At 45.0% G+C, this 27,304-nt stretch overlaps 1 protein-coding gene across 3 annotated transcripts; it reads right to left on the reverse strand.

The window, feature by feature from the left end:
• Window positions 1–1,846: 1,846 nt before the first annotated feature.
• Arr3 (arrestin 3) lies at window positions 1,847–21,662 on the reverse strand. Of its 3 annotated transcripts, none has more exons than XM_076562405.1 (14): window positions 16,343–21,662; window positions 16,055–16,085; window positions 15,844–15,904; window positions 15,603–15,647; window positions 8,577–8,776; window positions 8,418–8,477; window positions 7,686–7,753; window positions 6,974–7,109; window positions 6,704–6,788; window positions 6,072–6,144; window positions 5,583–5,720; window positions 3,498–3,581; window positions 3,228–3,251; window positions 1,847–3,058 (listed from the first exon to the last, which is right to left on the reverse strand). In XM_076562405.1, the coding sequence occupies exons 1-14, from the start codon at window positions 16,348–16,350 to the stop codon at window positions 2,926–2,928; spliced, it is 1,146 nt and encodes a 381-aa protein (XP_076418520.1). In that variant the 5' UTR covers window positions 16,351–21,662; the 3' UTR covers window positions 1,847–2,925. The 3 variants fall into 3 exon arrangements, with proteins under 3 accessions (XP_076418520.1, XP_076418519.1, XP_076418518.1); XM_076562404.1 differs by having other exon boundaries at window positions 1,847–2,008; window positions 2,994–3,058; window positions 15,844–16,085; XM_076562403.1 differs by having other exon boundaries at window positions 15,844–16,085.
• Window positions 21,663–27,304: the final 5,642 nt, after the last annotated feature.

Below are 27,304 nucleotides of genomic sequence, written 5' to 3' on the forward strand. Positions count from 1 at the left end.
ATTTTGCTACTATTATGAATTGTAATTTCATGCGTTTTCCCGTGGTCTTAGGTGACCCCTGTGAAAGGGTCATTCAGCCCCTTCCAAGGGGTCGCAACCAACAGGTTGAGAGCCACTGACAGACCCTGTCTCAAAAACCAAACTGCAGCCGGTCAGTTATGGCGCATGCCTTTAATCCCAGCACTCGGGAGGCAGAGGCAGGCGGATCTCTGTGAGTTCGAGGCCAGCCTGGTCTACAGAGCAAGTTGCAGGACAGGCTCCAAAGCTACACAGAGAAACCCTGTCTCGAAAAACCAAAAAAAAAAAAAAAAAAAAAAAGGAATTTTGACCACGTGGTCTTCACTTAAAGTCAAACAAAAGAGGCAGCTTTGGCTAAGGTTAGTTCTGTTGTCCAGTACCACTTAAGCAGAAAAATTGTCCTGGCTCTTAACACTGAGGGAAACTTGCTTCTCTGCTTTCACACTCCCTACCCCCAGAAAAGCTAAGAAAGAAAGATGTGCCCTTTTTCCAGCAGTGGAGGTGAAGCCATTTATGGAAGAAAGGGCAGAAACTGGACCAGAAGAGCTGGCTTAGTCTACCGACAGCGCGAGGAGACTGTTTTAGAGGTTCAGTGCTTTCAGGCTGGGATGGGGAATGAACCTTGCCTCCTTGCTATCATGGGGAAATGTAGGGTTATCTAAAAGTCAGCGGTGGGGGGTGAGTAGAGACAGTGCAGAGGATGTGTTGTATGGGTGTCCTGTTTTTTACACTGCAGCTCTTTTTGGCACTGGTCTCAATAAACATCACATTGAGGTCCCCAGATGAGTCTTCACCCTCTTCTGCAGAGACTTGCCTAGCCAAAGGAAGATAGTAAAGGGGCAAGATCGTGGAAACCTGTAGTTAGTGAGCTTAAATATCCTTCTTACATACAGTGATGCAGAACACTAGAGGCCTTAAACCAGTGACTTCTCTGATCCAGCACTGATTTCTGCTCCCTCACGTAAACAGCACAGTAGACCCTCCATGTGAGGAATGGACCTTAGGTGTTCAGACCAACAAACCTTAGCATCTGTTGTTCCGATCAGCCATGTTACTTACACACCACATTCATGACATATCACCTCTTTCTGCCCATACATCTAGCACTTGTCCCTTTGAAAGGCCAACCATTGCCCTTTCTTCAGAGTCTCTGAAACCCCCCTCCCCTGCCAACTCGTGCCAACAAGAGGGACTCACTCTAGAAGTAGCTTCTCCAATCCATTCCATAGCATTCATAGCTTCTTATCTCAAAGCCCCTCCCAGACCAGAAATAGGAGCCTGGCTTTGCATAGAGATGGGTATTTGTGTTTCCTATTGCTCTCTAGGCCACAGCTTCTGGCCTCATTCTCGGGCTCTTGGCCTCACCTTAGAAGGACCGAAAACATTCCTTGAGTGGGCAGGCAGAGATGGTGTAGCAATGGTTTTCTGCGCTTGAGTCTGTACCACCTGGTGTCACCTCATGCTCCTCTCTGGTGGCAACTGGTAACGGCTGGCCTCATAGCCAGGCCTGGGAGTGGCCATTCCCCTTTGGCTTCCTCTGGGATTCCTTACCATGTAAGCACCAGGCACTGCTAGGCCAAAAGGTGATCACAAGAATAAGTGATGAAGTGGGGGCCAGGGTAGCCGAAGCCAGAGAGAAAAGGCAAGTGACTTGTCAGAGGAAAGTCTGGGACCTCATAGGGCCAAGGTACTTAGTACAGGTAATGTAATCAGGCTTGTGAATAAGGGTTGCGGGGAAGGGGTACTGGTGCCTGAAGCAGACAAATCATTCTCTGTAGTTCCACTAATCTCCAAGAAGAAGGAAATAGCACAACGATCACCCGCCATGTCTGGACAAAGCAATTTATTAGAGTGTTGCCGTGAAGACTTGCACACAGGATTATCAGAGAGAGGCTACTGGCTTCTCGTAACTCCGTTTGCTGCTGGAGCTGGCTAGCCCTGGGCCTGGCTGGCCTGCTGCATAAACTCCTCGATGACTATGTCCTCCGAGCTTGCAGAAGCAGCAGAGCGGAATGGAGGTTAGCAAAGCCTTCCTGGGCTTTCTCCACATTCTTGATTCTGAAGAGGCACCCCCTTTCCTGCTTCCCAGCCTTCCCCTCCACACCCCATGTGAAGGGCGTGTTTCCCTTCTGAATCTGCCTAGACAGTGGTGCCCCAGGAGTGTTAGAAGGGTCGGGTAGAGGGAAGGATTAAAAAGAAGACAAAGCCAGACGGAGGTGGTGCACGCCTTTAATCCCAGCACTTGGGAGGAAAAGGCAGGCAGATCTCTGTGAGTTCGAGGCCAGCTTGGTCTAGGTCTACAGAGCGAGATCTGGGACAGGCACCAAAACTACACAGAGAAACCCAGTCTCAAAAAACAAACAAACAAAAAGACAAAGATGCCGTGGATAGAATGGACCCCAAATCAGTAGCTTAAAATAGAGAAGGGGCAACCAAGTCAGTTTTGCCAAGGGGTCAGGGGTCATAAGGACACCTTAACAACAGAATGGGTTTGGGGAGGGAAGGAAAGAAGAAACATGAAAGGGATGAGGGGGAAGAACAATTCCAAGAAGAGCAGCAGGAGACAGGAGAAGGAGGGCTATAGAAAGCACCAGACTGTGACGTGAAGCTAAACCACGCTTCCGGTTCAGTCTTGAAAACACCACTTTGAGGAAGCTTTAAAATTCCATAACAAAACAGCAGTAGGCAAGGGGGTGGGGTGGGGCTTCCAAGCCTGTCCTGACTTACCTGGTAGCCACTGTGGCAAGCGTGGAGAGGGATGGAAAATGGAACTGAAGCGCCTAAGTGGCTCTGCAGTTCCATGAAGAAATCTCTTTGCTCTTCTCCCTCCTTTTTTGGGGGGGCCTCCCCCTCCCCTGTATGTCCCCTGAGAACATTGAAATCCTATCTGCCTATTGTCATTCCACCTCAAGCCACTCTTTTCCAAGAACTGCTTGGTCCCCAACCCTCAGGGTGATTGTTCCTGGGAGCCTCACCTGGTCTCTCACCATGAGATGGCTTTGGATGGGTCAAGATCAGGGGCAGCTCCACACCAACATCACTGCAAGTAGCCCAAGGTGGAGTTACTGATGTCCGGAAAGGGCCCACTCACTGACCTTCCTTCGCTTTTTCCAGTTCTGGGAGGCCCTCGTGCTTCTGAGGACTCTTTTGGTCTCTTTGTGCCCTCTTCCTCCCCATCTTGCCTCAGCCCTGTCTCCATAGCTTCTCACCTGGCTGGAAGACCTCGGAGGATGCTGTGAATAAAATGGCACATTAGTAGAGGAGGAGTCAGCCCAGTTTTGCTGGGGATGCGGGATCATAAAGCCGATTTAGTAACAGAGTGGACCTTTAGCGGGGGAGTGACTCGTTGAGTTCACGGGTTTCTGAACTTAGTCTGGAAAAAGACTAACCTTGAATGGGTCAGTCCAAAAGAGAGGAAAACACGTGAGAAAGCCCTGGCTCCCAGCCCCTGCCCAAACCAACCGGAAGCCTCCACTTACCCCCCATAGGACAGCATCAGGTTGACTCTAACTTTGTAGGACACCAGGATCCCCAGAAGCTCCTTGTTCATTCCAGGTCGAAGACTTGACATTGCAGTGCCAATTTGGGGAGTTAGGAATATAAGTGAATTTAGCTCCCCCAGATCCTTCCTGTGTTTCCTATTATCATGCCCCATTGCCTTTGTCTTTTCCCAAAAGCTATCCCAGGCTATAATTGCTTCTGCCCAGTTGGGATGACATTTTCCTTCCTAAAATTCCATTTGACTGTGTTACTGTCTTGTCTATTCGAGGGCCTCTTTTCTTATTGAATATAACTACTCTGCTTGATTTTCAGGAGCCAAAGCAATCTTGCCTCATCTACTTCTCTCTTGTCTGCCCCAACTCCTAAACACCTGGAACCCAGCCTAGGCAGACCCGACTTCCTTTTGTGCTCCTCAAAATGTCACGTGGGATTCCTATCTTCTAGCTTCTTTTCATGCCATGTTTCCAGTCTGGAATCTTCCTTCCTTCCTCCTTCTCCTCCTCCTCCTTCTCCTCCTTCTCCTCCTCCTCCTCCTCCTCCTCCTCCTTCTATCATCATCATCATCATCATCATTATTGAAGAATGTTTTGTAAAATCTATCTCCTCTGTGCTCATTCTAGCTCCTCTAAGAATCCCTTGTGAGCTGCGTTGGCTTTTCACTTCTATTGGACTCATATATGAACCACATGCAACTAACACTTAACTATTACATTTGCATTCCTCTGTGTTCCTCATCTGGGCCATATATTGACTGAAAGCAAAGATTGTCTTAAGTTTCTTTGTATATCCTGATTGTATTGCATAGGAATGAGCATTTAATAAGTGCTCAATAAAAACCTGGTGATTGAAAAATAAGATACCAAAAGCTCTAAGGATCTGGGGGTAGTCTTTTGGTTGTTTTGGGGTTGCTGATCTCTCTACAAAATAATGCTCTTTGGATAATTTCTAAGCTGTTTCTACAAATAACAACCTGTAGATAGTTGCTTGATAAGGCATGGGGAGAATTAAGCATTTATGATTGTAGATGGTAGACAAATGATTTTGGTAAGAAACACATCTAATGCTAATCCGAGGGCATAGAACCAAATGAATGGCATCAAAGAGTCCTATCAATTCCTGTCATATAATTTTCATTTTATATCCTCCTTTTGCACCATTTCTCATCTCCTAATACTCCATTCTATTCTCTCTTCTCTAGATAGTAACTATTGTAGTGATCACGTGGTCAGAGTCAGATGACATAATAGAATCCTGTCTGCCTAATTATTCAACCTTGAACAAGCCCCTTGTCTTGAGGCCTCAGAGTTATGTGTAAATGGAATAACATACCTGGCCAAGGTTAGGAATGGAAGGCCCTGAGTTCATCCTCTGCACCTCAGAAACAACCGCAAACCCAACCACCTGGCCAGTGTACGTAAATAGCATTCTTAGGAAGATAGTATAGATGTAAAGCTTTTTGTGAAGTGCGTCTTGTTTTTCATTTTTTATTATTATTACGTTTGTATTTATCCATTTTGTGCCCTTGGGTGGATGTAGGGGTGCAGGTGCCATGGTAAACATGTGGAGGTCAGAGGACATAAGAATTGATTCTCTCCATCACCATGTGGGTCCTGGGGGTTGAACTCAAGCATCAGCTTAGCAGCAGGTGCCTCTACTTGTTGAGGCATCACACCAGCCCTGTCTGTATCATGTTTGTGACAGGATCTTGCTATATAGCCTAGGCAGGCCTCAAACTTGTGGTTCTCCTGCCTCTGTGCTGACCACTACGTGTGCTAGGTTTATAAGCATGCACCCCTGTGACTGGTTTGGGCTGTAAAATCTTACATAACAAGGATTTTCTGTTCTCTGCATTTTCTTTTCTCATTACCTAAGACCTAAGCTTACTATGGGTCCCATAGGTATTCATTTAGCTTGAGGCTGGCTCCGAGGTCTGTGAGTGGGCTGAAGGGCATTTTAAAAGACAAATAGGCTCAACTGAAGATGAAACCTTAGAGCCATGCGTAATAGCATGTAGGACGGGCTAAGGGTAGGAAATAGAGGTTGCAAATTACCTATAAGCTTACATTGTGCTAGAGGCCAGATTGGTAGCTTCATGCTTGAGTTGGCCATCCAGTGCCAGGCCCTGTTTCTGGTGGGTGGTGGCCAGGAGTGGGGTTACTGCAAAGGTCTGGGAGAAGCTGGAGTTAGCAGCTACTGTCTCCCTTTGAAAGAGAACAAGAGAGTAACATAGGCTAGGCTTGTCAACTAAGTAGACCTTTACTCCCAAGAGTATCTTGTAGAGTCTCAAGAACCGGTGGGAAATCTAAAGAGAAGCGGTATATCTATGAACGGGAAGTCTCTGTCCTAGCATTGCAGTGGTCTTCCTGGGAAGCATAGCCCCACCGACAGTGCTCCTGAGAGTTCAGCCCTCCCTGTGACATTCCTCATTTCTAGATTCTCCCTGCTGTTCCTTCTTTTCCAAAAGCCCCGTCTCTGCCTCTTGGCCTTCTTCCCATCACCTCACTCACTCCCCCCCCCCCATGACTTTCTCCCCAGCCCCAGCAGCAGCTCACGTGAACTCCTGAATGAACACAGTCTTCGTGTACTTGTCTAGTGAATACAGGACAACATCTGTGACCTGCACAACTGGAAAAGCCAGGGAAAGGACACGACTAATCAGGCAGTCACCCTCCTGCCCCCAGCTTACTGCCCTTTGATATGATCCTATCCATCTGCAGTAAGATGTGATCCCATGTTTGTTGGTTGTTTTTTTTTTTTTTTCCAGACAGGCTTTCTCTGTGTAGCTCTGGCTGTCCTGGAACTCACTCTGTAGACCAGGCTGGCCTCGAACTCACAGAGATCCTCCTGTCTCTCCTTTCCCAGTACTGAGATTAAAGGTATGTGCCACCACCACCCAGTAGTGATCACATTTTTTTTTTTTTTTTGGTTTTTCGAGACAGGGTTTCTCTGCGTAGCTTTGCGCCTTTCCTGGGACTCACTTGGTAGCCCAGGCTGGCCTCGAACTCACAGAGATCTGCCTGGCTCTGCCTCCCGAGTGCTGGGATTAAAGGCGTGTGCCACCACCGCCCGGCCACATTGTTTGATAGGTCTGTTTTGGAAAGAAAACTAAGATAAATGTAAATGGGTAAGAAGTGCAGCTGTGTTTTCGAACTCGTGATTTGGGGGTCAGATGCAGAACACTCACCTGCAATCTTGATTCTTTTGATGACCTTGTTGGTACAGTTGTTGATAGAAACATGGACAGAAATAGCTTCTCCATGGTAGTGAACCTGAACCAGGAGAAGGTTAGAAGGAAGACACCCAGACCTAGATCTAGAATTTTCATTTCCTTAAAACTGTTGTTGCCCTGACTCCCATCTCTGCCTACCCACGTTAAGACATCAGTAAAAAGAGATAGCAGAGTGGTTCTAATGTAAGGGACAGGATATGGCGGGGGTGGAGAGGTGTCACCAACCTCTCTGTCCATCCAGGCCTGGAGTTGTAGGGGCTGAGCTGACAGAAAGAAGCTGCGAATGGTCTGGGACCAGGGACCAGGGCCTGGTTCCGGGGCTGAAAACTGCACTTTCCGTATAACCAGCTGCACAGAATCGCTGAGGAGAGGCCAAGGGATAAGGTCAAAGTCTCGCTCTGGAACCGCAGACCACCCCATACTATCCTTAAAGCTCTCTATTTACTTGGGGGTGGGTGGGCGTGAAGAAAGACTTCCCTCAGAGAACGCCTTAAATCCTTGATGTTCAAGGGATTGCAAACTGGCCCACTGGCTAAATCTACCCTGATTCTTGTTTATCTACGGCCTGCAGTCTAAGAACCCTGATTACAGTTGTACATAGCTAAAATAAATAAAAAGCCATATTCTGTAACATAGATATTATATAAAATCCAAATTTCAGTGTCCATGAATTCAGTTTTGTTAGAATCCAGCAACATGTTTTCATTTCTATAGTCTCTATGACTGCTCCAGTACAACAACAGCAGAGTTATGATAGCCCACAAAATGTAAATATGTGTCTTTTGGCTTTTCACATGTCTGCCAACCCATGTCCTAGAGTGAAGAAGAAGACATCCACGTTGATGACAATGACACTATAACTAGGCCCCTTTATGTCCTAAGAGCAGGGTCTGTGACAGAGGCTTAAGGCAAGGATTTGAGGAAGACCAAAGGGTACCTCTTAGGGATTTTCTCATCCAGATTTTCTGCACAGAAACTCTTCACTTCAAAGTCAACCCCACAAGGCTGGAAAGAATCAGGAACAAAGAAAATGCATTTCCAGTTCTATCCCCCCTCCCTTGCGGGACTTCATGAAAATGTCTTCATCCCTTAGCTGTCCATTTCTCCGATCTTGTCCATCTGTCTTTCTTCCTATGCCCCATTGTAATTACATGTCTATCTGTCCACTATTGTTTGGATCCAAACTGTACCCTAGATGCCTAGGAATTAAAGGCTTGGCCCCAGCTTGTGTTTCTTTTCTTTTTGTGTAGCCCTGGCTGACCTGGAACCCACTGTATTGACCAGGTTGGCTTCGAATTCAACAGCGTTCTGCCTATCTCTGCCTTCCAAGTGCTGGAATTAAAAATGTACACCACCACAGCCAGCCTAGCTGATGATTGGGGAGGTGGTAAAAATTTTAAGAGTTAGAACCTCTTAAGAGAGATTGAGGGAGTTTGGTTATTGCAGACACACACTTCTTGGTATTCTTTTTGCTTCCTGGACACTATGAGATGCTCAGACCTCTTCGACCACATGCTCCCATCAAGATGTACTATGATGCCACAAGCCCAAATCAACTGAGTTTCCATAGACTGAACCATGAGGGGGGAAAAAGACAAGAAAATGCCTTCCCTCCTTTGAAGTTGATCATCATTGATGGAAAGGTGACTAGCTCACTCTCTTCCCTTACCTTTCCTGAATCTTCAGGCCCAGGCTGCAGTGTCACCGAGCAGGGCAGGTTAGCAGCCATCTAAGAAATCAAAAGGAGCTCAGCAAAATAGGGACACCTTTTCCTGTTCTTTTCCCTCTTAATCTTCTCTGGAAACTGCCCGAGACTTAAAGGCAGTACCTGAAGTGTGAAAGGGTAGGCATTGGCCCCGAGTTTGTGCAGAAGCCGCTCCTGTAAAGCTGTGAGGGGGCCCTGGATGCTGGTGGGTTCAGCTGGAGCCACTTGCTTGGCCTGTACGTAGAGATCTTTGCGGAATGTCAGGCCAATCACATCCAAGTCCTCACGGCCGTAGCGAAAGGCACATGTCAACATGACAAACACTGCAGGCGAAGGAGAGTGACTTGTCAGATAAGTGGTGAGGGAAATCATAAATGGGGGACAGGAGGACCCAGAGAGGCAATCTAATATAATCCCCAAAGTATGGCCATAAAGAAAAGGATCAATGCATTTGATTGCAGTAAATTTTTAAACATCTCTGTGTTGAAAGTTTCACAAAGAAAAAAAGGAAATCCAGAGTTAAAATGTTTGAAGCACATATAACAGTTTAGCATCTGGAATATAAAGAACTCTGGAAGGCTGAGGAGATAGTTCAGTTGGCAAAGAGCTTGCTGCGAAAGCATGAGGACTTGGATTTGATCCCGTGTGAAAAGTTGGGGCGTGGTAGCGGTACGTGCTTTCAATCCCAGCGCTGCTAGGTGGAGACAGGTGGATCCCTGGGACTCAGTGGCCAGCCAGCCTAGCCTAACCAGCGAGCCCCAGGACAGTGAGAGATCCAATCTTCGAAAACACGGTAGGTGGTGTCTGTTAAGGAATGACACTCAAGGTTGACCTCTGGCCTCCACACATACATGAACAAAATAACTGTTACAAATAAGTAAAAAGTATGCCATTCTAAAAGTTTGCAAAGAATGAGGCTGAATTCTTAGCAGAAGCACAAGTAGAATGAATGGCCAATGACTTGTGTGGTCTCAGCAGTAATCAGATGCATTCAAATTAAAGCCACAGTGGGATAACAGTCCGTACAGATCAGACTGTCAAAAATATTACAGCCAGATAACACTAAGTGTTCATGATGCTGTAGCCCAATTGGATTTCACATGAATGACTGATGGGAGCTACATTAATATAACCACTTTGGAAAACTGGTGCTATCTAGTAAAATTGAATCTTTTCTTATCTTCTCTTATGAATGGGGTTAAGGCCCTTATTAGGGAAGCCGTATGTAGCATCCATCTTTTTTTTTTCTGTTTCACCTTCTGCTGCCTAAGGATACAACATTCCTCCCCTCTGGAGGGCCCAGCAATAAGGCACAATTTTAGATGCAAAGAGAAGCCTTTACCAGAGAATTGAACATGCTAATCATTTGAACTTGGATTTGCCAGGCTACTGAATGGTGAGAAAATAAATTTCTTTTCCTTATATATCACCCAATCTTGGGTATTTTGGTATAGCAGCATTAATGGATTAATAAATATATTAACATTATTAAATCTAAAAAATGTGAGTAAAAAACTTCTAACAGCAGAACTAAATGTGCAGTGTGTTATCATTTATATAAAGCTTAAAACTGTATGCAACAATATAAATATTGGCTGTAGATATATAAATGTGAAGTATAAGTATATAAGCATCATGGAACAAATAAACACCAAATCTAGGAGAATGGTTAACTGGGTAGGAGAAAAGAGAAGGATAAGGGAGAGAGACACAAAGAAGGACACAGGAAGCTTCAGGTTCTATGGTCCTTTTCAAACCTAGGTAGTAGATATAATTTTTTTTTTTTTTTTTTTTTTGGTTTTTCGAGACAGGGTTTCTCTGTGTAGCTTTGTGCCTTTCCTGGAGCTCACTTGGTAGCCCAGGCTGGCCTCGAACTCACAGAGATCCGCCTGGCTCTGCCTCCCGAGTGCTGGGATTAAAGGCGTGCGCCACCACTGCCCGGCCATAGATATAATTTTTAATGCCTGAAATATTTAATAGTTTAAAAAAGCTAACAAGATTTAGGGTCAGGTACCAGCAAGAGAGCCCAATAGGTAAAAGTGTTTGTTGCACAGCTGGATGACTTCATTTTAATCCCTGGAACCCACCAAAAGCTGGAAGTGGTGGCTTGCATCTGTGATCCCTGCATTCATAAGGTGAGATGGGAGCAGAGGCAGGAGAACTGGCCAGAAATTCATGGGTCAGTTAGACAGAGTAGCAAAAACAAGCCAGATCCCAAGATGAAAGGCAGGAACTGACACACTCTAAAGTTGTTCTCTGACCTCCACTCACACTCCACTCACACCTACATTGACATGCATAGATTGTATACGTGTGTGCACATACAAACACGTAATAATAACAACAACGTTTCAAAAAGGATTTAGGGAGGGTCAGGCTACCTAGACTTTAATAGGACTTATCCAAATCCCTTGGTTTCCCTGGACCCTGTTAGTATAACTGGCAAAAAGAGGGCCGGAGCTGGGGAGACGGCTCAGTGGGTAAGAGCGCTTGCTCTACAAGCGTGAGGACTGAGTCACAATCTCCAGAACCCGCATAAAAAGCCGGCCATGGCTGCACGTGCTTGTAACCCAGCACTTGTAGAAGAGACAATCAGATCCCAGGTCACTGGCCATTCCGCCTATCCAAAATGGTGGGCTTAGTTCAGCGAGAGACCCTCATCTCCACTCAATATGGTGGAGGGAGAGTTATAGAGCAAGACACCTGGAGGGCTCCTCTGACCTCAGCATGTGGGTGAACAGGCATGCATACCTGCACACTCACATGTATGTACTACTGTCATACATACAACACATACATACCCTCAATATATAAATAGTACTGCACTGTGAGCCATAACTCTATTATGTAGACTTCACAACAATCCTTAAGTAAAGAAAAAATTAGTCAATGGTTTAGGATTCCTTTCCTTCTACTTATTTGTTTATGTATGTATTTATTTTGACACAAGGTATTATGTAGCCTGAGGTGGTCTTGAACTTCTGAGGATATGCCACCATATCTGGTTTCTGTAGTGGTGAGGATTGAACCTAGGACTTCATGCATGCTAGACAAACATTCTGTCAACTAAGCTACATCCCTAGCCAGGTTCAGGACTTCAACTCACAACTCACACAGATCTAGACTCCAGAGCCTAGACTCATTTGTACCAAACTTCACTCAGAGGATGGTTATAATGAGTTAATGTATAAAGAATTCCTTGAAGCCTAATGTGGTATTTAGATGTAATGCCAGAACCTGGGAGGTGGAGGCAGAAGGATCAGGACTTCATGACTAGCTTCAGCTACAAGTCAGTTTAAGGCCAGAATGAGCTGCATGAGACACCGTCTTTAACAAACAAAGAAAAAGAATTTTGTTTGGAAACATCCATAGATATAAATGATTAATGATTATTATGATGATGATGATGATAGGAATCTTGGCAAAAACGGACCAGGTATAAGCAAACTATACTTTGGAGCTATTATCTAAGATTAGGGGTAGACAGAAAGCCTCTGAAATATACTAACGGAGTGTGGGATGGGGTAGGCAGGTATACTCCAAAACTAAGGTGACAGGGATGGAATCAAGGAAAGGTGGAGAACAGAGATGGGTAACTTTAAGTCTATCGGGGCCTATCTCTTTAAAAGAGAGAACTCTCAACAGCCATGCATGAATAGAAAGTAAGTTATTACATATGTTGTACATGATCCATAACTGCCTCATACACCAAAACAAGAAAGCAGACTAAAGCAGACTAAAGGAATAGTTAGGAAGGAGGAGATCCTCAGGAATGGGGAAGGGTAATGGGGGATGAATATGATCACAATATACAAGATATGTATAAAAGTGTCCTAAGTGCTGGCCTCGAACTCACAGAGCACCATCTGCTTCTGCCTCCCAAGAGAATAGCCCTCCTGAAATGCTAGGCTTCACACTACCACCAAGGCAGACCCCTAGCCCTGCAAGACAACTCTTCCCATCCCCTTGCCTTCTCAGTCTTTTGCTTTCTTTGAGCCCTCCTTTGCAGTCAGAAGAAGGCTATTTGCCAGCAGAGGGAAGAGATGGTGCTAAACCACTGAGGTCAAATCAGAGGTTAGGCAGCCTGGACTGGCCTTGCTGTTTCCATGGCCCATGCTAGGCACTCATAGCAAGGTACTCCAGGAACAATCTATCTGGTTGACAACCTCTCCTCCAGGGTCTCTAGACCTTTTCCTGTCTAGTTCCTTATCTCTTTCATTTGCCTCCTCACCCTGCCTTCTTCAGACTGCTGCTTTTGGTGGCAGTGTGCTGATTATAGGGATCAAGGCTATGGCTTTTTTTTTTTTGAGGCAGTCTCTCTTAAGTAGTTCTAGCTGGCATGGAACTCACTATGTAGACTAGGCTGGTCTCAAACTCACAGGCTCTCATACATGCTAGGTAAGCACCCTACCACTTAACTTTCTTTTTACTTTTTATTTTGAAACAAGATCTCATTAAATTGCCCAGTCTTGAACTTGTTTGTGATCCTCCTGCCTATGGACCCCCGTAGCTAGAAGTTTCTCCAGTCCTGCCTGGGCCCTGCAGTCCCATAGCCTGTTTATAAAATAATCATGCAGAGACTTAATATTATTTGTAACTGCTTGCATTAGCTCAGGCTAACTACTGACTAGCTCTTACACTTAAACTCAGCCCATTTCTGTTAATCTATATGTCACTGCCACGTGTTCCGTGGCTTTACCTGTGTGCCATTACTTGCTGCTCCCTGGACAGCAGGCTGGCATCTCCTGACTCAGCCCTCCTCTTCCCAGAATTCTCCTTGTCTGCTTATCCCACCTATATTTCCTGCCTGGCCACTGGCCAATCAGCGTTTTATTAAACCAGTGTACAAAAGCATTATTCCACAGCACCCCCATCCCCCCCACTCCCAGTTACAGGCCTATATTACCAGATATGGTAGTAGCTTGCGCTTTTATTTTCTTTTAAAAGTCAACATCTACTCTAAATTTATCCATTTTTGTTTTAATTATATAAAGCATATACATACAAATTTATGAGTATTCGAAAGTATAATCAAAAAGAGAATTCAAAGCTCTACCACACATCATATTCCAGAGATAACTGCCATGTTATCTGTTGTGATGCGTTCCAAATTGTTTTGTTTCTGTAAGTGAACACAAAGTCATCTTAGGTACTTAGAACTTATCTCTCATTTCATTTTTGAAATTAAACTTTTTTAAATTTTGTGAGCACTGTACATTCACATGCAATTGTAAGAAATAACACAGAGGCCAGAGTGTTGTTAAACAGTAATGTATTCATATCCTCGCATCTTTTGCCTCACTTGCCTTTAGCACTCAATGGCATAGAATATGCAACTTTACATTAAAACGTACATCTTGAAATAGAAAAGGACATGAGAAAATACGAAGAAAGTAAGGGGACATTCATAATGCAACAAAACATACAACTGGGAGTAAATTTCAGAAGTATGTATGATTTAAATGAATAATAATATAAAACCCTACTAAAGAGACATAAAAGAAAATTCAAAGAAAAAGAAAAAATATATCTAATTTCTGAGTAAATGTGCATTTTTGGGGGAGCTAAGGTCTGACTATGTAGCTCCATTGGCCTGAAAGTCACTATGCATGCTAGCTCAGCCTAAACTTGTACTTTGCTTCCTGCCTCAGCCTCTTAGGTGTTGGGATAGATGCAGACATCATGCCAAGCAACATGCAATTTTTAAAGTAAATATTTCCTTCCCTACGCTATTCTGGGCATTTTTCCGGATGTGGGGGGTGGGAGTGGGGGTGGGGGAGAAACATTTAGATTTTAGAAACACGGTATTTGTTACTAATTCGTGGCTATACTGCAAAGTTTCTCTGATATTTGAAACTGGCCAGATTGCTTATCCATGGTGCTTAATCTTCGAGATAATGGTGGCTCTTTTATCCCTCAACATCCAAAGGCTGTTTCTAGACCATTCGTCACCAACTGGTTCTGAATCTTTTTTCCAGTTGAACCCAATTTTCAGTCCAGTTGGATCACAGTGGGGTTAATCCATAGTGAGAATTAAAAGGGAAAAATACAGAGGAAAATAATTCGGTGCGATCTTGAAGCAGAGTTCTGCTGCCAGAGTGCTGTCGCCTGCTGTTACTGCCTGTGCTTATTATTCCTTTGGAATTTTGTTAAAGGAATATTCAGGCAGTCTCTCTCTCTCTCTCTCTCTCTCTCTCTCTCTCTCTCTCTCTCTCTCTCCCCACATACACACACACACACACACACACACACACAAAACAAAACAACAAACAAACACGTGAAGAAAAACCCAATGGAATGACATATATCAGATCTTGCAAAATGGAAGCCTGAGGGACACTTAGGGTACAAAACATGAATAAACAAACAAACAAACAAATAAATAAATGGAATAGTTAAAGACCTATACAGGTCTTTAAAAAATCTTTTAGTGAGTCGTTAGCATTTGAAAGTCAATAAACTGATGCAAAATATGGATTTTTCTGTGTATTGGTTCACTCCATAAGCAGACTAAGCTTAAATTGAGACCAGGAGTCAAGCAGGACCACCATATCAATAATGGGGAAAACCAGAAATTTTATAAAGACATTATTTTAATTTAATTTCAGCACATATGTTTGTTTTGTGTAATTTTGAAGAGTGTTTTATTTGTTCTCTAGAAACATAGTTCTTTTGAATACTCTTTGGGGAAAAAGAAACAGTCTTTTGAGATTTCGGACCTCTAAAGTGCTTACTCTGAGCTCTCTTTCCAGTTTTTTTTTTTTTTTTTTTTTTTGGTTTTTGAGACGGGGTTTCTCTGTAGCTTTGGCGCCTGTCCTGGAAACTCACTCTGTAGCCCAGGCTGGCCTCGAACTCACAGAGATCTGCCTGGTTCTGCCTCCCGAGTGCTGGGATTAAAGGCATGCACCAAAAAAAAAAGACAAAATAACAAAAAAGACCAGTTCTTTTTCTAACCGAAAGAATGTGGCTACATTAGGCCGAAATTGCCGGTTGTCAGGACCTGGCAGACCAAACGTTAGCCGTTCCTGCTGCTTCCTGTTTTTCTGACGCCCTCTGGTCTGGGCCTCTGGTTCAGGTAGCCAGCCTATCTAGCATGTGTGGCGTTGGGACTCCTGCAGCTTACAAAAACCAGTAAGCATTTCTACTTACTCTTTCGACCTTTTAAGTACTCGGGGTCAACAAGGATTACTCCATCTGCCGAGAAAGGGAGAGGTGGTACCCCGTCAGAAAAACTTGGAGTGTGAGTGAAACAGAAGTTGATTCCCTAAATTATTCCTCCCTTTCTCCCCTTCAGTTGGTCTCATTGTTCTGCATGCTCATGCCTGGTCTGTCTTTTACTTCCTGGCTCCCACTCCCGGCTCAGGCTCTTGCCCACTTGGGACTCACTAACCAATGGGCTCCACGGTGTCGGAAGCATCCATGAAGTCTCGTTTCCCCAGGTAGATAGAAAGCTGTCGAGAGACAACTTGCTGTATCAGTCTCACAGCTATCTTTGAATGCACTGTCCCGAGGCCCAGAGCCCAGCTCACCGAGCCCTTGAAGAACGTATCCACTGGTCTCCTTGGAGCTTTCGTCTGCTCAGCGGGACCAGGTTCTCTTACCTTCCCATTGCAGCTGCTCTTCTTAAATACGCTATGGGGGTGAACAAGCAGAAAGAGGAAGGGGGTTGGCAGAGCAGGAAAGAGGAGAGAAAAGAAGAAAAGAAAGGGAAGTTTGGGGAACAGAAAAGAGTCCTAGGATTAGAAGAGGCTCCAAGAGCACGAGATAGAGCAAGGGTCGAGATAATTGGGGTCGGGCCCAGAACTATAAACCCCTCCGTCCCAAAGGCCAGTACTCCGGTTTGGATAAGGAACAATGCACAGATGCAGAGCATTAGAAGGAATTCTTACGTGGACATGCTGGCGGAGGAATTGATGTTGAATCTTGCCTGAGATGAGCGAAGCTCAGTTATTTAGCCCCTATTTTCCTCATCACACTCCAGTCTCCCGCAGAGATGCACCTAGTGTAATAGAAATCTACTTCCTTAGCTACCACACCAGCACACAGTGCTTCCTGTCAATACTCCCTTCCCAGGGCACCTCTTCAGTTACTCACTTAGCCTACCGGACAAGGGCAAAACACCTCCCTCCCTGTTTTCTCTAAGTCAGTCTCTGTCTCTGTCTGTCTGTCTCTTTTTCTCTGTGTGTTTGTGTGTGTACACATGTGTGCATGTGTGCATATGTGTGAAAGCCAGAAAGATGTTCGGTGTCTTCCTTGATTGCTCTCTACCTTATATTCTTAATCCTTTCTATGTATCCCACTTGATCCCACTCCGTCTCTTAAAATGTGTTTCTTGGGCGGCACGATACTGAACTTCACCTGACACACAGTTGTCGGCAAGACATGTTTGTTAACGGTATGAATGAATAAATGACTGGACTATATCTCCGTTTGTCCCTGAAATGGATTTGACCCTGAGTGAGCATGCTTTTGGCCTCCAGCTAAGAAAAAAGAAAGGGGAAAAGGAGGAGGAAAGGGGTAGAAGCTGCTCTTGCTTTCTGGGTGTTGTCCTTATCTATCACCCTCTTACGACTTTCCTCCTGACTTCCCACCCTAGCCCTGCCCATCCCTCCAGGTGCTAGGGAACCCTAGAGAGGGAAATGTCTTTCTGGTGCTTTCCTTCAGTACAGATTAGGTCTGCTCAGAGGGATGAGTTGGGGGTGGTGGAAGAGCCGGAAGTCTCTTATATCAGCCTGAAAAACCATTGCCTGCAGCAGGAAAGATGCCCCTCTCCTTCAGGAGATGCTAAAGGCAAGGCTGGTAGGCTTAGTGTGGGCTAGAAGCAGGGAGATTTGGAATATTACCTGAGGGAAGAGATGGAGTTTCCTTCAGTCTCTTGCTCTGGTTGCTCAGCTGGCCTCCCAGCCTCTTATATCCACAGCCCTCTGAATGTGGATTGGTGGGAGTCAGAGACCAAGAATAGGGTTGAGGTGGGTGGCATGAAACATTGCTATAATTAGCTCAGGGGCCAAGAGTTTGGAACACAGATTAGTGAGTACAGATTAGTGGCTATGAGATCAGCTGCTGGTTACTGAGGTTACCCCAGGGCTAGGGGGTTCTGATGATGCTACTAAAAAGAAAAAAGAAAAGAAAAGAAAGAAAAAGGAGGGCCTAACTGCTCCTATGTATGGTGGAAGAGAAGGTTTGTTGTAGATAAGAGGCACCTGGAAGGGTCCAGAGTAACCATGACCATGAACCAGGCCATGTGAGGGAGACTAGGAGACCAAGAAAGGTAAAAGGAGTAAAAAGGCCCATGTAGCCCAAATGGCTGGATTATATTAAGGAAGAGTGAGTGGGAGAAGAGGACCCCAGATCCTGGGCTGGAGAGTTCAAGGTAGGGGGTGGGGTACGCCAGCCATACCCTGGAACAGGTAGGGACTAAGGGATGCTGGAGAACCCGGAGGCCAGGTCTGCTTTGGTATGTAAATAGGCCCTTCAGCCATTTGTCTGGGGTTTGAGACCTAACAGCTACAGGTAGGTGTATTTAAGAAGGGAATTAGCGGGGTCTGGACTTGGGAAGCTTACACATGAGGGCTGGGATCAAAGACAAGCTGGAATTCTTCGAGGTGAAGCATAGTGAAGGGTAAAAATAGGAGGGCCCACCGTGTGGGCCTGGATTTGTCTGAGCAGCTTGTGTGACATCCTGGCCTCCGTATCTTTCACCATCTGCTCCAGGCCACTGTATGGGAAAGCCAAGAGTATGGGAAAGAGTAGCCTTGCCCCAAAGTCTTTGGACTTTGGACTCGATGACACCTGATAACAATCCGAAACCCTGATTATCCTAGCTCCTGTGTACAGCAGGAATCAGTCTTCTGTAGGTGGTGGAGCAGGAGCAGAAATCCTTGAGTTTCTTTTATCAGAGAGGAAGGCATCCTAGCGTTCCTGGCCTGGGGCAGGTGCTCTGCTACACTAGCAGAGTGTTACGCTTTCAGGCACCGGGCAGCTGACATCTGTTTGGCCCAGACCTAGAATAACTTCCCCACCGCCCGCTGCCAACCTTGAGTCTTTCCAATCCCTAAAACTAGGTCCGTGCTCTAAGCAGCTTCCCTCACCTTGTGTGACCACCCATGGAATTAGAGATATTTCTGTCCCTGCAGCTACCAGGGCCTCCATAACAGCAGCAACCCAGTTATCTCTATTTCTCATTTTTCTCATAGGGCCTTGGCCTCACGTCTGTAGGCATGAAGCATGTAGAAGCAGAAACTTCCAGGTCTGAGGATCCAGGACTCTGATCGCTCTTATCCTCCCCTTAGACCTAGCTGGTCTTTAGTATTTACTTACAACCGCAGTCTTCAGCCCTTGAGATGGGCTCTCTAGTCCTCAGAGGACAGCTGTGGCTGTGGCTGACTGAACTGGGCCTTCCTTCTCACCTAGGGCCCCATGTAGGCTAGAGATAGAAGTATCAAGGTTAACATATGGCTGGGTGTGGTGGCACATGCCTCTACTCCCAGCACTCAGGAGGCAGAGGCAAGGTGGATCTCTGTGAGTTCCAGGACAGCCAAGGCTACATAGAGAGACCCTGTCTCGAAAAGAACATATGAAAGAAACTAATCACAGAGAAATAGCCTAGTACTCAAAACAGAAGGCTACATGTATGGACAGAGTATCTGTGTGAGAAAAGTCCCTGAAATACACATGGTGGAAAAGGTGAGTGCTATGTTAATGCCCTGTTAAAAAGTCACAACTGCTGTAGCCCAGTGCCTATGAGGCTCCAGTTCTCTGGTTCACTTCCTTGATTGGAAATTTTCTCTTTCTTAATAAGCAATCTCTGTCACTGCCACTGTTCAGATGTCCCTGGTCCATTTCCTATAGCTACAAGAATCTGGAAATGCAGCAGGTGCCCTGCAGATTCCAATATCTGCCTCCAAGACCTAGATAGAATTTCTGTATTCCCTGGCACAGTTGGCTGAGTCAGCCAGGGCCATCCGTGACCAGGATGCACCTGAGGGAGGGCCTTCTCAGGTAATTGCTCTGCATCTTTCACAGGCCTTTCCAGACAGCTAGAGAAGCTCAGATTCTGCTGGGACTGTAATGAGACAGGAACCAAGCTTTGGCACATGGGGAAAGGCCCAAAACTTGCTAAGGTTGGTGACTATGTGGAAGGTAAAAAAAAAAAACCAGAATCAATCAATTTGGGACCTAACTTTCATCAGACTCACACTCAAAGCCCCGCTCACCCTTTTAGGGGCTTATCCAATCTTTGAAGTCAGGCTGTGATCTGCTCAGTGGGAAGAAAGGAGACCTCTGATATGGGACACAGAAAAACCAATATTTTTATAAATGCAATCTCTTTCTAAAGAAAAAAGGGGATAGTATAGATAATGAGAGGATAAAAGGATAGATTGTTGAACCTACTTTTAAAGGGCAATGACTTGCTTGAAATGTTTTACATTGGTATAGATTTTAGTTTATTGCTACACATTTAAAGTTAATTTTGTTATACTGTGTGTATATTTCTACTCTTGTTTAAGGTATTATGTTGTACAGCTCATTTAAAATTGTAATGGATAAGAAGGTGGTTTTAGTCTCAGCTCTTAGCTACTGCTCTGACCTTTTGGGCTTTTAACTCTGCATTTGGCTCTGTGTTTCTTATTTAATAAGACCGTTACATCTACAGAGACCTGATAGATGTTTAACTCCTTATTATTGAACTTAAATCTTTATCTCTTTTTCTGAGTACTTGCAATTTGGGACTGTGATAAAATTTGTAGATGGTAAAATGCATAATTTTTTTTTAGACAAGGTCTCACTGTGTAGCTTAGGCTGGCCTGGAACTTGCAACTCCTGGCTTAATTTCTACAGTGTTGAGATTACAGGCATATGCCACCATGCCCAAAATATTGCACAAATTTTGAGTGCACTTCAATGAATCCTTACTTATCATGATGGGCTGACTATTGACCCTCACACATATCAGGTCAGAATTGTTGAAGCCTATAGATATTACCTGCCTTGGTGAAAGGACTTTGCAGATGTGATTAGGATTCTTATTCTTCTTTTTTTGTTCAGAGACAGGGTTTCTCTGTGTAATAGCCCTGGCTGTCCTGGAACTCATTTTGTAGACCAGACCAGCCTCGAACTCACTGAGATCCTCTTGCCTCTGCCCCCCAAGTGTGTAATTAGGATTCTTAAAATAGAGAGATTATTCTGGGTTATCTGACTTAGCCCAAAGGGTGTCACTAGTCTTATTTTGGGAGGCAGAAGCAGATTGATCTCTGTGAGTTCAAGGCCAGTCTGGTTACAGAGTGAGTGCCAGACCAACCAGAGCTGCACAGTGAGAGCCTGTCTAAAAAGCAAACAAAAACAAGATTTGACTGAAGAGACAGGCAATATGAAAGCCGAAGCCAGACCCTGTCACTGCTGACATTGAAGACTGAGGAAGAAGCCAGAGCTGCAGAATGCAGCTCTGCAAGCTGGAAAGACAAGGAAACAGCCTCTCCCCACCGACTCTCAGGTTGCAAGGTGAGTCTTGCAGTTTAAGTAAAGCCCTGCTGACACATGAATTTCAGCCCATTGATGCTGATTTCAGACTTCTGACATCCGGATTTATAGAGAACTATTGTGTATTGCCGTAAGTCAAGTCTATGATAATTAGTTATAATATCTGTAGGAAACTCATACCCTGTGTACACCCACACACCCCTCCCCCCAAATTCCATTGTTCCTCCATGAGCAATATCCCAAAGAGACCTATCACCATCTTTTCATTTGGCATGGAGTATCTGCATGTTCCAAGGGTGCAGGGGTAAGAGGGCAAAGGAATCCATCTGATAGACTGTTGGGAGCAATATTTTCAGGTCCTTATCCACTCCCACTCTGCACACCCCACTGATGTCCCAGCTAGATCGTCAGTTAGGGTGTGATACGCACGTTTCCCTATAAGGAAGCGGTGAGTTGTTTAGTAAGGCTGGTAGCACACAGGATTGCTCCCCAACCCAGTAGCCCTCTCCCCATCTTTGTAGACAGACTCACCATTTTTAGTCGCATCTGCCCTCCACCAGAGCCTTTCTCGGAATATTGGTTAGGGTTGTTTCATCTCTTGAAGAGTGACTGGGTTGTCTAGGCATGATGAAATTCAGGCCACGGAGATGTGAGAGGAAATATGCTGGGGAGATTCTGAAAAAGGTTTCCTGAATGATAAAAATAAACGCACAGGAAGAGAGGCCTCCCTCTCTTCTCACTGAATAGTGCCGAGTTTGGATGCAGTGCCCAAACTGCCACAGTCCCCTTGTGACCCTGAGCATTCCTAACAACATGCTGAGGGTTGCAGATCAGAAAGATGGAAAGAACCTAGATGTGTATGACATTACTGAACTGCTGAATCTGCTCCTGGACTTAAGTGCAAGCTAATATACATTTCTTTTTTTTTTTTTAAAAGTTAACTGAAATTTTCTGTTGTTGTGACTGAAAGCAAATCAACAGATTTTAAAATATTTTACTAGCATGTGTTAATTATACATAATAATAGGTTTCATTATGACATGTCCAGACATGGACATAATACATTTTGACTGTGTTCACCTCATTGATCTTTCTTGTCCCTTCCCCCTCTCCAGTGACATTGGGTTATTTATAGGAGCATGAGTTAGACTTTGTTTGCAGGAACAGGGGCACCTTACCAGCAGCAACACCATTGAAGAAAACGTCTCCCTCTACGCCATCAACCATCAGCTACACATAAATCCTCTGGGAGTGGGTGGGGCTTCATGAGCTCCTCCCCCTTCATGTAACGGGAGGGGTAGATGAGCCCAATTCTGTTTAGACCTTGTACAGGTAATTATAGCTGCAGGAAGTCCAGGACTGTAACAGCCATGCCAGGCCTGGAATTCAGTGTTCCACACTGCTCCCCCACCTTTCTCTGGCTCTTACATTCTTTCCAAATCAACAGATTTGAGTGGGATGTGGACAAGGGCATTGGCTCAGTGGGGGAGGATGGAAAGGTGATAGATAGATCAGCTACTGGGAACTACCTACATGATCACATTTAGAAAGACAAGAAAGTCCCACTAAGCCGGGTGTGGTGTCACATGGCTGTAATCCTAGCACTTCGGAGACTGCTAGGTAGTACTGGTAGGAGGACTGCTGAGTTCAAGACCAGCCTGGGCTACTTAGTGAATTATAGGCCAACCTGGGGTACAAGGTGAGACCCTTTTTTTAAAAAGCCTGCCTTCCCCCAAAGGCACACTAGAGAGAAGATACATGAGCAAAACTAACTTTAAGTGAGTATAACTGTATGGAGCCAGTCACTTTCATGTGATTTCATTGGTAAGTTTGGATTATCCAGGGTTCCAATTACTGTTTCTTTCCATCAAGGTTTAACTTTCAGAAGGGGACCTCATTTTTTCACTTCGTAAGGAAAACACTCTGAATATAGCCTCAAAATACAACTACTGACAATGATGCAGATGACAGCAGCCAGCCACTGTGCTGAGTTCTGCTGTGTATTGTCTAATTGTTTCCTCACGACAGTCCAGATCCTAGGATCCTGACAGCACGCTTGAGGAGACGGAGGTCCAGAGAGGCTTCTTCACGGTCACACAGCTGATAGGTTATGAAGCTGGAATTCTGCCTTCGTTTTCAACTGCATTGTTACCCCCTATTCATCTCCTCCCTCCCTCCCTCCCTCCCTCCCTCCCTCCCTCCCTCCCTCCCTCCCTCCCTCCCTTCTCTCCCTCCCTTCCTTCTCTTCCTCCTTCCTTTTCGCTCTTCCTCTCTCCCTTCCTCCCTCCATCCTAATTTAAAGAGATTAGAAAACGTCTTTCCCCCATTTCTACTCTAGTCCCCAAATAAACAGTGGACACTTGAGAGAAATCACCATCAATACATTTATGAATATCACAGGTGAGGAAGCGGGAAGGAGAGGACTGAGAAACAGTTGGAGTAGTAGAATGGAAGGATTATCACCAATAATGGTGTGGGAACATTTATGTGGGTATTAAGGTAAGTACTGAATTGATATCAAATGCTCATGTGGAAGTAATCTACAACAAACCACATACACAGGGGAGGGTTAGAGATGTAGAAACCATTTGACTCCGCAACGAACTTTCGTTTATTCACTCATTCAACATTCATTTAATACTTACTATATGCAAGGTACTTATTTTCTGAACTCTTTATTGGAAGGCATTTTTGGACAAGCGCATACCTCATTTGGAAAGCTCGATTTGCTAGATCATAACTTTGTAAGAAGGCTGTGAGAACAGGAGCGCTGGATCAAATTTAGGGGTGAGAGGATCAGAAGGAGATGGGTAAAAACACGAATGAGTGTAATTATAGGAAGGCTACGATGTGTGCTACAATTTCTATGAAAACTAAATTCTGTGAGAACATGAGAGAGAAGTATTTTTAAGTATTTATTTTTAAGTGTGTGTGTGTGTGTGTGTGTGTGTGTGTGCCCACAAAGGTCAGACAAGATTGTCGTATTCTTTGGAGCTGGAATTACAGATGTGGATGCTGGTAAGTTAAGTACTGAGCTTTCTCTCCAGCTCTGAGACAGAAATTTGAGAGGGGGAGAGGAGAGGAGAAGGGGGGGGGGCTCTGGTGGAATCTTTGTTATTAGAGTTCCTGATAACATCTTCCAGGCGTGGTGGTGCATATTGTAATAACAGCACTGAGGAGATGGAGTGGCCCACCAGGAGGTTAAAGCAAACCTGGGCTACAGAGCAGGATCTTATCTCAAAACAAAACCAAAGAAAATTATCAATAACATCTAAATGGTAGTTAAAACCATGAGGGTAATTTTCTGAGGAGAGCGGGAGAGGGGAAAGCGAGAAAGAGGTGGTGGAGAAGGGGAAGAGGACAGAAAGAAGCGGGTGGAAGGGAGGGGAGCCCGCTTTAGGGAAGAGCCACATTTGGTGAGGGGAAAGGGGTCAGGAGTGTCCAGAGGAATGGCAGAAACGGAGCAATGCAAGCCACAGAGAGCAAAGTGCAGACACGGTTGAGAGACATCTCATCTGCGCCGCTTCATTCCCTCTGGGAGGCTGGTAGAAGCTGGGGCTTCCGTTGGGGATGTTGGCGGAGGTCTTTTCCTAAAGTAGACCCTGGGAAGCAGTGGCAACAGCAGCTGCTACTGCAGCGATGTCCAGGGACAAGCAGAAACCTGCTTGGACTTAAGTCAGGTGAAGCCTGGAGGACTTAAGTCAGGGGAACCCCTCGAGTTAAGCCAGCTTGAAGCAGTAGAGCAGGAAGTTGGCTCATGCCAGATCTTTTTAATGTGACACTTCTCCACGACTAGAATCTCCAGTCTCAAGACACACTTCACCTCCCCAAAGAGGTCAAATTCATCCCTTGGAACAGAATTTCCAGTGAAGGAAACTATTACAGACTTGCAGTATGCTATGACTTACAAGGGTTTGCACACCTATTGATCAATTCATATTCTGACCCCTGTAGTTTGGCATTACTATCCCCATTTCACTGTTGAGGAAATCGTCAGAAATAGGTGCCCAGGGTTATACAGATAATAAACAGAACAAGGGTTTGAATACAAGCTCACCTAGCTCTGAACACTTGGGCTTTTTATATCACACCCCAGCAGTCAGTAGCCCAGGACTCAGCTTATGCCTGATTCAACCCTGAAACAGGACAGGGTCTCCAGGTTCCCCCCAACATCCAGAACTGTAGGCCTTCCAAGAGATCCAGCTCCTGGATTCCAGAGTCTTCTTTGCTGGCCTACCTCCTCCTCTCTCTTTCAGGATGTGGTTAGGCCACATTCTTGGGACCCGAGGATCAGGTTTTGAATCTTCATTGCTTCCACTTAAAGATTCTGCTCCAGCCTGCTCATCCCTCCCGACAAGTACTGTTCACCTTATGCACGGCATCCTCCAGACCCAATTTACTGGGTATGCCAGAGACAATGGTACTTATGAAGCCTCAGACCCGCAGCTGCTGCCAACTCTTCTCTGGCATTAGGCCTTTAATAATGGGAACTTGCTCTGCATGCCTTCTCTACTGTACTAAGACCAGGTTCTTCTGGAGTGATGGAGAGAGACAAGGTGCTGTGTAGGAAGGGGTGGGATGTGTAAGGGAAGCTTATTGGCTAGCATCCACAGAGAGACATGAACTACTTCCTGGCCATCTGTTCTTACATGTGTCATAGGCATCTCAAAACATATATGCTGGAAAATGAACTTCCCTTCTTTCCCCAAATGTGCTTTCCTATAGCCTTCCCTGGGCTGTTTAGAGGAGTTCCCTTCTTCTAGTTGGCCAGTCAAGAAACCTGCAATTAATTCTTTTTTTTGTTGACAGAGTCTTAGTATGTGACCCAGGCTGGCCTTGCACTTGGAGCAATCCTTCCAATCCCAACTACTGACATGACCGGCATGGGCCTGTACTTGTGAGCAGGTAGGCCTGGCCTGGAGTCACTCCTGACTCCTCTCTCCCTCTCACAGCCCACATCAGTACATTTTGTCTCTAGGTTCACATCCCACCCAGAACATGATGCTGCTTGTCACCTTTGTCACTCTGGACCACACGACCAGCATCTGACTTATCTGTAACCTCTTCCTGTGCCACTTGCCCTGCCGTCTAGTCTCCGCACAGCCCTCTGGAGAGCAGGTCACACCACTCCACGTCTCTCCAAAACTTCTGTGGCTTGCTTCCACTCAGCAAAAGTTTTACATTGGCTCACAAGAGCCTTCAAGACCTGGTCCCTCCCAAATGCTCTGACCTCATGTTCCATCTCCCTTCCTCAAAATACCTGGTCTTTATTCAAGTCACTCCAACATTCAAAACAGCAAATTCTTCTTCTTCTTCTTCTTCTTCTTCTTCTTCTTCTTCTTCTTCTTCTTCTTCTTCTTCTTCTTCTTCTTCTTCTTCTTCTTCATTATCTCCTTCATTTTTCTCTATAACAATGATCATACTCTGTATTTTATTGATTTGTATTACCTCCAATATTATGTAACTCCTATTAAGCTGACAGCTTTTAAATTTTTTTTGTTTATTTTTATTTTATGTGCATTGGTGTTTTGCCTGCATGTATGTCTGGGTGAGGGTGTCAGGTCCCCTGGAACTGGAGTTACAGACAGCTGTGAGCTGCCATGTGGGTGCTGGGAATTGAACCCGGGTCCTCTGGAAGAGCAGTCAGTGCTCTTAACCACTAAGCCACCTCTCCATCCCCAAGCTGACAATTTTTAATCTGTTTTGTTTATTTCTAGTGAACTACCAGGGCCTAGAACTGAAAGCTTCTGGGAAATGTTTGTTGACCCTTTCCCAGATCTGACCCAGTAGCATGGAGGATCAAGTTATCATGCTCATTAAGTCATGGATATTAGAGTTTTGCCCATGGCAAGCTTGTTTGGGTTCAAATCTTGTTCTTACCATGATTTATCAAAACACTCAAACTATCTATACCCTAATTTTTCCCATCAGTAAAGCAGGGGCAGTAATAGAACCTATTGGATAGAGAGCCTGTGGATTCATCAATAGGTATAAAGTCCTTAGAACAGTGCCTAGCACAGTGTAAGGACTAGATAAACATTTGCTATAATTAAATGCATACAGAGTAAAGATGGTTATCAGTAGTTTACATTTTCAAAAGTCCTTCAGTATGTTGACTTGCTGTTATTCATGTTAAAATTCATTTCCCATGTTTCTACGCCCATGAACTTATATGATCTTCCGGTAATTTAATTATCTTCAGTGGCCTGGCTCTTGATCTGTAAACTTGGATGTCTCCTTGTGTACACAATCATTTTGAAGCTGTTAAATAGTAATCTCACTGGGTCCCAGTTTCCCAATCTGTATGCTGAGTGGGTTGGACTAGATAACCTCCGAGGGTTTGTCTAGCTCTGACAGCCTGCTGGGATGGG

Source organism: Peromyscus maniculatus, chromosome X (assembly GCF_049852395.1).
Source record: "Peromyscus maniculatus bairdii isolate BWxNUB_F1_BW_parent chromosome X, HU_Pman_BW_mat_3.1, whole genome shotgun sequence".
Lineage (NCBI taxonomy): Eukaryota > Metazoa > Chordata > Mammalia > Rodentia > Cricetidae > Peromyscus > Peromyscus maniculatus.

Coding starts and splice junctions, on each gene's coding strand:
- Arr3 (XM_076562403.1), bottom strand. Junction 6,789..6,973: donor AGGCCTGGATGGACAGAGAG/GTTGGTGACACC, acceptor CTCCTGGTTCAG/GTTCACTACCATGGAGAAGC. Junction 3,582..5,582: donor AATCTGGCCTCTAGCACAAT/GTAAGCTTATAG, acceptor TGCAATGTCAAG/TCTTCGACCTGGAATGAACA.